Below are 14,609 nucleotides of genomic sequence, written 5' to 3' on the forward strand. Positions count from 1 at the left end.
ATGACATCGACTTGTATGCTGGGTAATCAATAAAGAAGACCTTTTGTGGAGCAACTTTAGTGCTTGATCTATGTATACAGAATGTTAGCTTAATCACTTCTGTCACAATGACATCTGCTTTCATCTCATCTGTTACAATGGTGACCCCGAGTAAACTTTCAGAACTCACGACCTGCAATAAAGACATCAACGCGACCTGGTAATGTACCACGTTTTTGCAAAAAAATTTTAACTTCTGTAATTACCTCCTACTATAGTCTATATGCATAGTTTCTAACTTCTATTCTCAAGGTACCTTATTCTTGTGGTTGCTATAGAAACTACTGCATGCGAAATTTTTTTTAAAATATCTCTAATCATCTAGCAGCCTATATTAATCATTTTAAACCATTTATAATTTCTATTCCATGGTACCTTATTCTTGTGGTTGCTATAGAAACCACTGCATACAAATTTTTTTTTAAGTATCTGTACAGTAATCATCTAGTAGCTTACTGTAGCCTACATTAATCGTTTTTAACCACTTATAAATAATTTCTATTCCATGGTACCTAATCCTTGTAGTTGCTATAGAATCCACTGCATAAAATTTTTTTAACTTGTTGCAAGTAACTAGTACAGTAGCCTACAGGTAATTACCGCCCTTATTCCTTATCAATCTCCCCACTATGCATCGATTCCCTACAGTTTCTCGTGGTATCACTCAACATTCCACTCCCGCCTGCGCTGCGCCTACGTATTCGTCTGCGCCCTCTTCAAACTCTCATGCAACTCATTCCAACAATTCCACATTGTTTCTAACTTTAGATAGTACTGCATCCACCACTCCCATCATGACGTCTCATACAGACGCCACCTTCACCATGCCAATGCGCTCCTCAGTAACTGCACTGCATGATCTTACTACAGTAAGTTCCATCTCTACGCCGGTACCTATTATTCACCTCTTAATATTAAACTTCCCGAATTTTGGACAGAGAATGTACCACTCTGGTTTAGCACGTGTGAGTCTCTTTTTAGGTCTCACAACATCACCAACGAACAAATCCAATTCGATCTTGTTTTAAATACCCTATCTTATGCACAATTACGTGATGTTGACCACGCCATCATCACCAATCAACATACTCGTCAGCCTTATTCTGCCCTAAAACAAGCTCTAATCACAGCGAATGAGCAAAGCTTGTCCGCACGATTATCCACTCTTTTTCATAAATCCACTCTAGGTGATAAACGACCTACCGTCCTCCTCAACGAAATGCGTAAGCTGCTTGGTTATGACAATGCTCACAATATTACGGCTAAGGCCATTCTTAAAAATTTATTCTTGGAGCGCATGCCTTCCCACATACGACCCATTTTAGCTGCCTCCGCGCATTTAGATCTAGATGCCCTGGCCCTTCAGGCCAACAACATTCTAGACGCCTCCACTTCACATGACAATCTCAGATCTAACGATCATTCCTCTCAATCATTAATCAATCAGCTCTTAGAACAAAAAATTACTTCTCTCACGCATTCTCTCGAAACCTTCATGTCGCTACCCAATCGGCAATCTGCACCTCTTCCAACACAAAGTAATGGTCCACGACCACCCTCGCGGCCACGTTCTTATCCTCAGGCTATGCCGCCCTTCAACCCTCATAGTCGCACAGATAACAGCACACGCTTCACCCCACCTATCTGTTATTACCATCACAGGTTAAAGCAGATGTCATTGTGACAGAAGTGATTAAGCTAACATTCTGTATACATAGATCAAGCACTAAAGTTGCTCCACAAAAGGTCTTCTTAATTGATTACCCAGCATACAAGTCGATGTCATCAGATAGCCGAGACAAAAACAGGTCACGCCAAGTTGTGTCAATTTGAAAAGGGAGGAAAAAGAACGAATCTTGCTACGCTAGTCCTTTCATCACGAAAATATTCATCAGCCGGTGCTGCCAGGCGCATGCTAATGAATTAAAACTTGAAACAGTTGAGAGTACGGTAGGCTAAACAATTGAATTAAGAATTATGAGAACGTTGGACTGCACTGCAGAATAATGGCTGGTGACGAATATAAGACAGCAGTCGGTACAAAACCTTGAAAGGTTTAAAATATGCCTCAATAGAAAATCATGTAGGCCTAGTAGGCTATATGTAGCTAGCACGGCCACAAAACCCAAAAACAAATAGCAAAAAATAAAACAAAAACAGAGAGAAGCACATGTAGTAATGAATGACAGCCTAATGAAAAGTGTTGTGGATTGAATTTGCCAGTTCCAATATTGATGTGGATGAGCAGTCATAATAATAACAATTTCACACAATGTATGACGCAATAAACATGCGATTATGTTGTAGCTTACATGCAAAGTTGCGGACAAAATGAAATGCTATAAAATAAGTGTGAGTGTGTTTGAAGGCACGCGCATTAGTGTGAGGAAGCATTCCATCGTTTTTTAGTTACAAAGCTTTCTAGTCTTGTTGTTGAATTTACTTAGCCATTTTATCAACGATTATTATGAAATCACAAAACCTGACGAGAGATACTGTAATTTAATAGGCTAAAGTTAACAATAGAAAGTATTTTATTATTAAAAATGGATAGAGAATCAGCAGAGTTAGGGTTGATTCTCCATGCATTTTTGATAATAAAATACTGAATTGATAGGCTACTTGATGGAGAATTGCTGGCCTGCTGCTGTCAGGAGATTCCCTATCCTTAATAACTAAAAAATACAATAGAAAGTAGGCTAGAGATAAAAAACGAGAATGTTTGTAATCACTAATCAGGCTATTGCAAAGGTACAACTAAAAAGTCAGCGGTTGTTGAATAGAGGGCTTCGAAAATATGTAAATCAGCGGAAGCGCTGGGGTTAGAAAGAATTGAGAATAGCAGGCTACTGATTCGTGCTTCCACACCCCTGTCACTCTAGCTGGTTATTTTGGCAATTTATATTTTAACCAATTGGTAAAGTCAATGCCAGTAGCTAGGAAATGTGAAGTTCCATACACAGTTTCGTTAAGACAATAACTACTGTAGCCTTAATATAACTGAAAATTGAATGAGGCTGTTCACCAGGCATTTGTTATTTAGCCTAAATATAACGTTATCTAAAATTTAGGCAACTCAAGATGAGAGCAAAATGTAGAAAGTTCAGTTTAGTTTGTTTTTATTTCTATCATCACAACGAAAAACAATATATGCCAAATACAGTAGGCTATAGCAGAGGTTTAGAAAATGGTAGAAGTGGTAAAACGGTTTTAAATCTTTGTTAATAAAACAACTGACATAGCAGAGGTCTAAACAAATGTAGAAGGAAGTTGCTGACAAGTGGCGATATTATTTGGACGGAGAAATAGGTAACTTTTTCATACTACACTTTGATAAACCTACGTGCTTAATTTGCAACAAATGTGTTGCTGTCAACAAAGGTAGGCTACAAACGAAAACAACGTTGCAGTAATGACTAGTAGGCCAGGTTATTTGGAGTATCCGTGCAACAAGTTATAACCACCGGAACCTCAGTGATAATGAACTTGTGATAAATTCGTCTGCAAACTAGGATGGCCTACCTTGTACCATCTATTAGATGACTTAAATAAGTTAAATAGTAAGTCATCTATGCTTGTACCGATACACATACGACATCAGAGTAGAAGATTCTCTTTTTTCATGTAGACCTTCCTGTTTATGTTATCAAGTAGACTACCCAAAATCGGAGCTGGTGTGCAAGTCTCCGCCCTGGTAAAAATACCATGACGTCATAGACAGGAATGGACCAAACATATAGGGTGAAACTACTTTAGCTTTGCTTTACTGTTTACACACTTCAACCCATGTGTCTTGGTCCATTCTTGTCGATGACGTCATGATATTTTTACAGGGGCGGAGATTTGTACACCAGCTCCCTAAAATCTTGCAGCAAAGTTGCAGCAGAATAGGGTACTGACTGCCGGGGTACACTTGTACAGCGTAGGCCTACCGTAATCTGCTATGCTCACTGGCACCTGAGAATTATCAGTAGCTATTGCCAGATCAAAATTATCTAAAAATAGGCTACGTATAGGCTACCATTTTTAACACAAGTGTTTGTCAAAACAACTTCAAAACAGTTACACAATTTTACTACGACTGATAACAAAACTATAACTTATGCAGTATAATAAAGTAATTTTATTTACGGTGTATTTGCAAGGTTAGATTAATGTAGACCTACACATCTTTGCGTTTTGTTGAAATTCCCCCCCCCCCCAAGACTGCTTGCTGCAAAGAAATTTTAATCTTCTACCACTACTTGAACTTTTAACCATAATATGCTTTAACCTTACTGGCTCTCCACGACCACATACAACACTTAGCATTCACTAACTTAAACCTGTTCTTTGCAGAACCCTTATGACGCAAGCAAGCTTACAATCACACATACCCTACTCAAGAAACATGAAAAGCTACGTCATAAGTTTCCTTTGTTTATTGTGCGCTTGCTCCGTGTATATTGTGATGTTCAGTATAGATATGAGCGGCTTCCATAACTGCTGGTTAAGTGAAAAGGTTCGTACAAAAACATCTGAAAGTTATTCTATTGGAGAAAACGTATCAATGAAAAAGGATTTTAATTCTGCTAACGATACATCACAAATCAAATTGCCAGGTATGATATCCGATATGATAAACTTTTTTTCTATTGGTGTTAACAAAGTAGGCGAATACATAAATGCAGGCTACACCGCAAGCCAAGGAGTGATGTTGATTTCACCTTCAGGTTAGGGATAGCCTACCAGTCACCCTGCACACGCGGCTGCTTGCGCGGAAATGCAACCTAGTCACGTGGGTGTCGAATAAAATTTTATTGAGTAAATCGCTCTGTGGAATTACAAGTTTGGAAAAAAATTAAATGGTAAATATATATTTTTTTCATTATTGGCAGCACTTCACTTTAGCAAACAAACTGTTTAAGCATGGACGTCGAAAGGCCAACGTTCTACCAATCCACACGCTTGATGAACCTCAAGGAAACTAAACCTACAATAACACCCTTTGCACACTGTTTCAAAAGAAAAACTGGAAACGTTTTGAGCTCTCGGCTACAACTACATCATCACTCCTGAACTGGATGGTTTCTGGTTTTACATTCAGTTGTGCCTCGATCTGCAGAGACAATCATCTAATGATTAGATGTGTTTCTCGGCAGTTGAGTGTAGCAAGAACTCAGCGATAGACACGTGTTTCGCCCGCAAGGCCGGGCTCATAGTTGTCTCTGCGGATTAGATTAGATTCTAATCACTACTTTGTCGGCTGCATAGCAGAGTGGTGAGAGCCCTGGAACGGCAATCGAAAGGGCGCCGGTTCGACACCGCTCAAGAGCATGCAGCTGTGTCTTTGGCAGGACACTTAAAGACATGCCTGAAGGTGGACATGAAAATTGGCTTCCTTGCCTTCCCGTTCACTTAATCTAAATCTTCAACCACCAGGTGTAAGGTTGGACACGACAAAAAAAAAACTACTTTAGTCAATGCGTTTTTTGTTTTTGAGTTACATTAGAGCAGCGTTTCTAACCACTTTGCATTTTAAGCATGATATTCTGCAAAGTTGCATTCAAGTTTTTGTTACCTTTCTATCAAATCAAACAACTTCTACACATTTTAGTGTTTTCGACGGAGCACAGTTTGAAAAACGCTACTCAACTATCTCAGTGCTATTCAACTGTTTTGCCACGCAGATGCCACGTTTCTTAAATTGAAAAAATCTTCTTGGAGAAAATCAAACAATATTCCAAAGAATCAAAATTGACTTATAGCATTACACTAAACTTTTGTGTATTTTCGCCAGTTTGATCTTGGGCTTGGTTTTATGCTGTGAAGTGATTGATTGAATCTTTATGCTCGGACTGGGAAAGCTTCTTGCAGAGCTTAATCCTGGCAGTTTCGCATACTTGTAGAGGCTTCGGATCACTGACGCAGGCCCGGTCACCGAGATTGACTGAGTGAAGTTTCCGATTGTTGAAGTCTTGTTGCCGGGAAACTATTCCATCCATTAGATGCCGCTGAATGGAGAGCAGTTCTTAACGTGCGTTGCTCAAGCGCACACCCCGAGAGTCGAACCAGCGCCGCTTGATCTTGAAGTTTCTTCGTTCCAGAAGTGACGCGCTAACCAATTGAGCTATCGGGGCGGACTACTAGTCTACAATCATACTAAGATTAGGCATATACGCAGAATATTGCACTTCAATTAACCAATTATAGGCAAACTTTTTCTGTATTATTATTGAATAATAGAGCCTCACCGCGATGACAACAGTCTACTGGTGTATCTTGTCAAACTGGACACGTTTGCTAAGCACCTTACTGTAGTCCACGGAACACTGGTGTTCTGCGGAACATCAAACGAAAAATCTCTGCTCTAACATGTTTAAATGCACATTTCATGCTGATTTACCGAGAGATGAATGTTAAAATAAAATTATGTCTCTTAAGCCTCCGTTCTGGCTTCTTGATGTTAGGAGAATTGTAGATTTAATTTTTATTAAGATCCATGTAGACTACATAGTATAAGGATGCTGCCAAACGAATAAAAGTAGTAAATGAACCGGCAGATTTGGCAAATAAAAAACAAAATATTTGTAGAGCTTTCGTCGATGTAAAGGCCACTTTACTGTATTAGTAATCTTTTTCAAATAGAATCAAAATCTACAAATAAATTTTATTGTTTGTTTTGTTTTATCATGCCAAACCTGCTTGTTTTATTTACCGGTACTGATAAAATAACATGTTGGCTTTTACTGTAAGACAAACTTTGTATTCCTTTTAGATCATCTGAATTGCAGTGGAATTCACAAGTTATCATGTGAAGAACCTTATTTCAGTCGATTGCTTCGTGTGCAAAAAGAGTGCAAGAAGAAGCCTCCACAAAACTATAATTTGCTTTCTTTTCATTATAAGTTCAGTGATAAATTCAAACTGATCATGTGCGAAACCCCGAAGGCGAGTTTTTCTAATGCACAGTTGCCTAAAATAGGTTGAATACTTGAGTAGTCTATTCATATGCACAATTGCACAGCCTGAGCACAAAGTGGCTTTCTTATTTAGACCACTCCCACTTGCAGCATAGCTTACATGGCTAAGTACTCCAGGAAAGAAATTATTTTATTTCGCAATTTTTGGGTCTTTGCAGTGCTTAATGAATTTATCTATACACTAGGCCTATATAGTATGTTTACAGCAAAGTTAGGCTATATTCATTTTGTCTTATGTCCGACGGTTAAAGATTTAGTGGACGGAAAGGCAATGTGATGTATCACAGGCAAAGAAACCAACTGTCGTGTTCTCCTTTTAAGCATATAGCCTAACCACATAAATTACCAAGACACATGGCGGTCGCTATCAAGTAGTTTGTGGAGATATTTCAAAGCTTGTGATATTTTCGTCCTTATGCCAGCAGACAATAAAAGAAGCATGAAGGCAAAAAGTTGCCTTGTGAAATTTTGTTGTGCCCAAAGCTTCGGTTGATTACTTGTGCCTTCGGTTGATATAGGCCTACTGGTGCCACTTTTTATCATTTATAATGATTTCATCAATTCAACTTTATAGCCTGATAGTGCAAGTATTTTTTCTGAGAATTTTTTTTTATCATATGTAGCATTTGTGAAACTACCTCAACAACTAATAAATTTAGCACTTTTCGACACCCTTAACCTACCTTGCTTTATCGAATAGTTCCCTGTTAGTCATACTTCTTTATAGATGAAGTATGACGTGTGTACATCAATGATGCGAAAGATTCAGAATAGGAAAAAGTGATTTAACTACTCGGTAATTTTGTGAGAAAATCATTCAATTGATTTAACTCGCCCAAATCTGATGAACATCAATCATGTCTTGAGATAACAAAAACATGTGGTCTAAACTTGACAAATTTTGTGTCATACTGTCAGTGAAAATGATTGACTAATTCTTCAAGTTGTGATTGGACGAGTTTCCTTATACTTCAAGGGTGATGGCCCGAGGCTGCTGTAAGCGTGGATCTGGGGACAAATCACTTGCAGAGGATGTGCATCAACCTACCTTTCTTTTCCAGGTTGGGAGTACCACGTTGCAAAATGTGTTGGTTGGGTTAGATTCATCTTTTAGGGAAAGAGATACGTGGACGGACAAACACGAATGTGGGGCATGGGGAAACAAGTGCTTCACAGAGTAAGCAAATGTTAAATCCCTATCAAATATAGGCTACAAGCTTGTAAATGAATATCACAAGAAAATAAAAAATAATTATCACAAGAAAATGTAGCCTAGGCCCACATCGCGAAAGAATGAGGTTAAGATTGCTTGAAGGTTTTGAAATAGACAAAAATTTTATCCATCACGTACGTAGCACACCAGGATTGATTTTGTGCAAACTTGTCCGAGAAAATAATTTGATCGACAATGTATGCCACCAATAAGTTGCAGAATCTATGCATAACCTTATATGTTGGTGTAATATTAGTTATATACCGATATGCTAGTGTGACAAAACATGCTTTAACTCTTCAGTTACTATTTGCCATATTCATGTTACAGTCATGTACTTTATTTGCAGGCTTACAGAGGAAGAAGCTCGTCTACGGACAAACACGTATACGTCATTTCTTATATCACGTCATCCTTTAGAAAGAGTTGTATCAGCTTACATCGATAAACTTAAAGCAAACAACTCATATTTCCGCAGTTGGGTTGGAAAACCTGCCGCTCTCCAGCAAGCAAGTCTACATCTACATGAAATTGGGTTAGGGTAAGTTTAACCACACAAATTTAGCATTAGGCCTAACCTGTTAAGTAGTAAGCCTAGTAGTCCAGTTTTAATCTGGTGATCTCCCCGTTACCCGACGAGGGTGGCCAGATTCACCTCCAAGTGTCGCAATCGCCTTCACATTCTGCCTCCACATTGATCTGTCTAACCCGTCCTTTCTTGTCAAGCCCACTTTGCTGCTTTCCATCTCAACTTGCTGTTTTCATGGGTCTTCCTTGTTTTCTACGACCCTCCACTTGGGAACAATGTTAAGTGAGCAATTAATATTTCGCAACTCGCGTTACTGCGCGTGTTCAATTTGATGACCCCCCCCCCAGTGTTTTTCGTCGCATTATTACTTTGTATAGTGTTGTGGAGCCTGCAGTGCAACAAGCTTTTCTTTTAATTTTGTTTGTAGTTTTTGTTTCCTTTTGTAGTTTTGACTATTCTAAAGAAGTCAGTGTCAAACTATTGTTTTCTGATATAATCGCATGTTTGCTGCATTATTTCTGTCAGATTGCAATTGTCATTGGAAACAATGTTCCTCGGTTCTTCACACGCTGTAATAGCGCCTTCCAGACAAAGAGCACGAAGCGAAATTAAATGTGTCATTGTTATAGTCGCCATTTAATTAACGTTGAAGTTATGTCACTTGTGACCTGCCTTACTTCATGACCACATTCAGCATTTTCTGGTACAGACGTTGGAATTGATTACCACCGCACTGCGCGTCGTAATCAATTAAGCGTTCTGTACCACGTTTTTCATTTGCATGCCTTGCGTTTCCTTGTTGCTATATATTGCGGTCCTTTTGTTCAATCAAGTGAGTAAGTACAAGAGGTCAGTAGTTTTTCATTTACTTGGTTGGCGAATTATTATTACTTGTTTGCGACCTACTTACTTCATTTTCTATTATATGTCTGAAAATACAACAGTTTATCGCCGTCAGTTTATCAAAAGGTCCTGACAGTCGAAAACGACTCGCATTAAGCACTCACCGTGGCGTACTTTTACAAAATGTTTTACCTTTTGGCATATCTTCTGCTCCAGGTTATTTTCAGAAGATCATGGACGACCCTTACAGCCTATGGCTAAAATATCGAGATCAACTATTGTCGCGTTGCGCACTTAACCGCTTAAAACTCAATGTGGGATTCAAGTTCTTACTTGCTCAGTTAAAAAAATAACACATTTTGTTTTTCACCTTGAATTAACTTTGGGAGTAATGGGATAAGGGATAGGGTTGGCCAAAGTTTAAAAATATTGCTTTTATCTTTATGCCAATTAAGAAAAACTTATTTGGCGTTTAGCGTTGAATAATAATGTGGTTTCTTACTCCTGAAAAAACAAATTAACTTTACGTATCTGAACACAGCACCACTTTTCAGATAAAATCATCCGTCACATTGTGCTGTAAAGTAGGATAACACAGAACGGCGTTTATTGAATGAAGGAAGATTAAATACACAATAATAGGCTTCTAGACAGCCGATTGTAGCAAAAATTGAAAGCGATAGACACCGTGTTTCGCCCGTGAGGCTGGGCACATCAGTATCGTACTACTAATTCTGTTACAGACTATCAGGTCAGCCACCGCCTTTTAAGTTACTAGCCTGTAGTGAGTATTCAGCCTTGTGCTGATAGCCAAGAAGAACACTAAGACACTTCCTCAAATGGGGATCTATCTTATAATCAGAAAAAAAATACTAAGAAAACAATTTTTAAGATCTAACCAGATAAGGTGTAGGCCAACGTGGCTTGCCGATACATTTCTGTATAAGTAATCTGTTGGTCAGTGAGATTTATCTAAGACTAAGGTTCACGTTTCGGACGCAGACTTTGTAAGAATCGGTAGTTCGCGGACCTTGCGTTCTTTAATGTGCTTATAGTCAAGTACCCGGATGTTTTAACAATCTGGTGTTGTGAAAATTAGCTTTTGGGGTCCGATAAAACCATGGTTTTAATTCAAAGCTGCTTCACACATTCAAAAATAGCAAAGCTTGTTGTATATTTGTATAAACAAACTAAGGACATTTCATTACAAGAGTTACATAGGATTGTTTTAGAGTTTAGCTTCGCATTTTAGTTTAAGCTATTGCATTGGATTTTTGTATGGGTCATTTTGCAATGTTTAATGTTTATGTGTTTCATATTTCAGTGAAGATTTCCGAGAGATGGAAGTAAAAAAAATCAAAAATTTGAAATCGTTTAAAAAATTATCGTCATTTCATAGACAAGAGGTCCTAAACTACGTAAGTTTGATGAAAACTGGAGCAATATCTTTTGCACAGCTGGTGAGGTAAGTTTTATACAAGTTAATACGAAAGTTTCGATTTCACTATAATAACAACATCTTCAAACAGTGCAAGCGTCTGTTAAAGTTCACTTTAAAAATAACTAGCGAATGAAAATTATTGATTGACTGTTTTCTATGCACATATTCCAAGCTGCTTTGCTTTCATGAGTGAAACGAGACGAACACAGGCTCATAGTCTGCCCCGTTAGCTCAGTGGTTGCGCGGAATGCGCGCCTGGCTCAAGATCACGCGGCGCAAGTTCAACTCTCGAGGTGTAGGCCTACGCTTGAGCAACGCATTTTTCAGGACTACTTTCCATTCAGCGGCACCTAGTGAATGGAACAATTCTTGGGCAACGAGACTTCAACAATCGGAAAAAACTTCACTCTGCCAATCTCGGTAACCGGCCCTGCGTCAAGAGCTTCTACAAGTAGGCCTATGCGAAACTACCAGGAATCACCTATCAAGGCTTTGTCAGTCCGAGGATAAAGATTCAAAACCAACCAGTCAGCTCATGTGTTGCGCTTAGTCAGTAACGTTCAGAGGGGGTCCAGGGGTTGCTTTTGGACCCGGAAGGATTTTAGGAGCCAGTAACTTCTCCAAGGGATCCAAGAAGTTGAAGAAACTACCGCATATACTTTGGATATGCTGCGTTTATCTCAGAAGTGTCTTGATATGGGGGTCGATGTGTCATTGATAACGCTCCCGTATTACCCTCTCAAAGGCCCTGTGTATGGTGGCCTACTAATTAAGGTTATGTGAAGACTTGTAAAATAAAACCCAGTTGGTTTCATTTTAGATTTCTGGTTCACCATTTTGTGGAAGGGAAAGTCGACCAAATAGATCGTCACTGGAAACCTCAAGTTGACATTTGCCAGCCTTGTGCTTTTAACTACAGTTGCATTATGAGATTTAATGATCTTGCCAAAGACACTAATCGCATGTGGGATTATGTGGTGGACTATCAGAAGTTTAATATTTCTAAGGCAGATGTTTATATTAAAATGAAAAAAACAAAAGCTGTGAACAATGCAGTCGCCACTGAATATTATAAACAAGTACCTGAGAACCATGTACAAATATTAAGAGATTTTTATAAAGACGATTTTATATTTTATAATTACGATCCTTATCTGTATCATGGATATTGACGAAAAATTATTCTTACGGGCTTCATGGATATTTATCTTAAAGTGACATAACGTACGTTAAAACTAAAACATATTTGGTAATCGCTCTGTAGCCTACCTTAGGCCATTAAGATTGTAGGCCTACTCAGTGGCGTAGCAGCCACTTGGCGGTTGTGGCTCTGCGGCAGGCTGCAAGGGGGCGGCAAAATGAGGCTGCACAGTGCACACAGCACGAGAAATGAAGTAATGCAAAAAAAAATAAAAAGTAAAACAAGAAAATGATTTACAAAGAGACAGCTAGCACACTTCAAAGCTAAAAATGATAAAGTCGTATTTACGTTCTACCATGAATGATGATCGGCTATCAGCTCTATCGATTCTTTCTATAGAAAGAGACTACCGGTACGTTCAAAAACTTGATTTTGAAGATAATATCGCTGATTTTCCTTCGGCGAAAGCTCGAAAAGTTCAAATTTGAGGCGGCTATTGATCTGTTATTTGCCTAATACATTTGTTGTCCATTTTTTGTCTTTTATTTTTGGCCTTAACGCTAAGACAGTGAGGCTTCTTTCTCAAGCAATATAGCACTTCTGAGACGCGGCACAATATTTATAATTAGTTTTATTGAAAAGATTGCTTGAACATGAAACTATTTCAAAATTTGCTGCAGTCTACTTAAGGCGCATTTTCAACGAAAGCCAGGGGCGGCAGCATATGCGCCTGCGAAGTGTGGCCTACTCGGTATTAGGCAACTTAGTTACAAGTGTTATTCAGTAGCCTACCCTATGAAATAATCGGTAGCACGACAATTTAAAGCAGACAATTCAAAGACGAAAATTCAAAGCCGTTGATTCAAAGCTGATGATTCAAAGACGAAAATTCAAAGCTGAGATTAACGACAAAAAACAAAACAGAGAAAATCCGACAATTCAAACCTAAAATAGTTCATAAGAAAACAGTTTCAATTTAATTAAATACCAAAAGCCGACAATTCTAACAGAAAATAGTTCGCAAGAAAACTACATGCCAAAGTTGTGAGCAATTCCACGCAGATACTGAGCCGTTGTTCGAGCATCATACTGTTGCACAATGCGAAGGATCCGTTCGTTTAGTTGTTCATATTTCCTTTTTCGAGATGGAGGATTGTGGCCTGCCACAAGACGTTCCATTAGGACTTCGTTATGTTTTTGCTCTTTCTTAAGAGCGTTGATGCAGCGAAAGATGGACGGACGAAAGCAACCAACCGACAGTTGATTGAAAACGTCTATGCCACCCTTCAATGCTATTGTTGGTACGATGCTCTCCACGCAAAGTGCGCTGACAAACATTCCAAAGTTCATTTGGGAACACAGCAGGTCTTCGATGCCCGTGGCGAGTTGGTTGACCAATCCAAGTGTCCTCAAAGTAATCAGCTACAGGTTGAATTCGGTGATCAAATTCATCTATCACTAGGGCGTGTAATGCGTTCTCAACGTCTTGTTCTGGTACAAAAGCTAGTGCTGTCAGGCTCCGCGCACTCATTGCAAACTTTCCATCATCTTCTTTATAAGCTGCTATACCAATCCAAATTGCTGTATTTTACGCCAAACGCATTGCTGTAAATGGAAAAAGCAGCCCGTCAGTGAAGTTGCGTGAAAATTGTCTTGAATGGCATTGATTGCAGCCTTCTCAAAGTCAGTCATCCAGGACATTGGATTTATTTGAGGTCGAAGGTTTTTTATAGCCTGCAAAAGTCGACAATAGGTTTGAGCAGCTTTGTTCGGAAGAAGAGCATATAGACAAGAGGTATCCTACAATTGTGCCTAATTCAATAGCATGGATGGTAGGGTAGGTGCGGGACCCATGGGACAGATTTTTTTATTTGTTAATAGCGACTCCAACATAAATACTACGTCGTCCATTTTTTCATAGTTTGTAGATCCACAGACTTACAAGTTATGATGTAAAAATTATTGAAATGTTATAATTAGTTATTGAGTTATTCAACATTTTATCAATGTTGTTAGTTGTCCCATGGGTCCCATACCTATGGGACCGATAGGACAGTGTTATGGGACCGATGGGACATATCCAAAATTGCACAAAAGAAGTACAAAAAATGATTTTATGAACTGAAATTGGTTATTTACATTAAAAGTGAAAAATCAACATGAAAAGTCAAGTTCCTTCGTCAATGTTCGTAAGCAATTGCAATATCCATGTATAGATTGTCTAATGTCTATACAGACGAAACAGTCTCTGAGAAACGTGGAATGCCGCTTAGGCGTGTTGTCATATCAACTGGTTGTGGCAAGGATTATTTTTTCTTTGTCTTTTTGAGAAATTGAGGCAATATCCTCATTGTTTGCAAAAACAAATTAAAATGCCTATTTAAAATGCCCTTGTCCCATCGGTCCGCAATCAACAATTTTGGAAAATATTTTTCTGCTGT

The 14,609-nt window shown here is 38.7% G+C and overlaps 1 protein-coding gene across 1 annotated transcript; it reads left to right on the forward strand.

Moving 5' to 3' along the window:
- The first annotated feature begins 2,940 nt into the window (after positions 1 to 2,940).
- LOC145777730 (carbohydrate sulfotransferase 11-like) lies at positions 2,941 to 12,476 on the forward strand. Its single transcript, XM_082589172.1, has 7 exons — positions 2,941 to 3,348; positions 4,378 to 4,640; positions 6,797 to 6,969; positions 8,063 to 8,178; positions 8,564 to 8,755; positions 10,911 to 11,051; positions 11,848 to 12,476. Exons 2-7 carry the CDS (start codon positions 4,385 to 4,387, stop codon positions 12,197 to 12,199), a joined length of 1,230 nt encoding a protein of 409 aa, XP_082445298.1. The 5' UTR covers positions 2,941 to 3,348; positions 4,378 to 4,384; the 3' UTR covers positions 12,200 to 12,476.
- The last annotated feature ends 2,133 nt before the right edge of the window (positions 12,477 to 14,609 follow it).

The sequence above is a fragment of the Aplidium turbinatum genome, chromosome 9 (assembly GCF_918807975.1).
Source record: "Aplidium turbinatum chromosome 9, kaAplTurb1.1, whole genome shotgun sequence".
Taxonomy (NCBI): domain Eukaryota; kingdom Metazoa; phylum Chordata; class Ascidiacea; order Aplousobranchia; family Polyclinidae; genus Aplidium; species Aplidium turbinatum.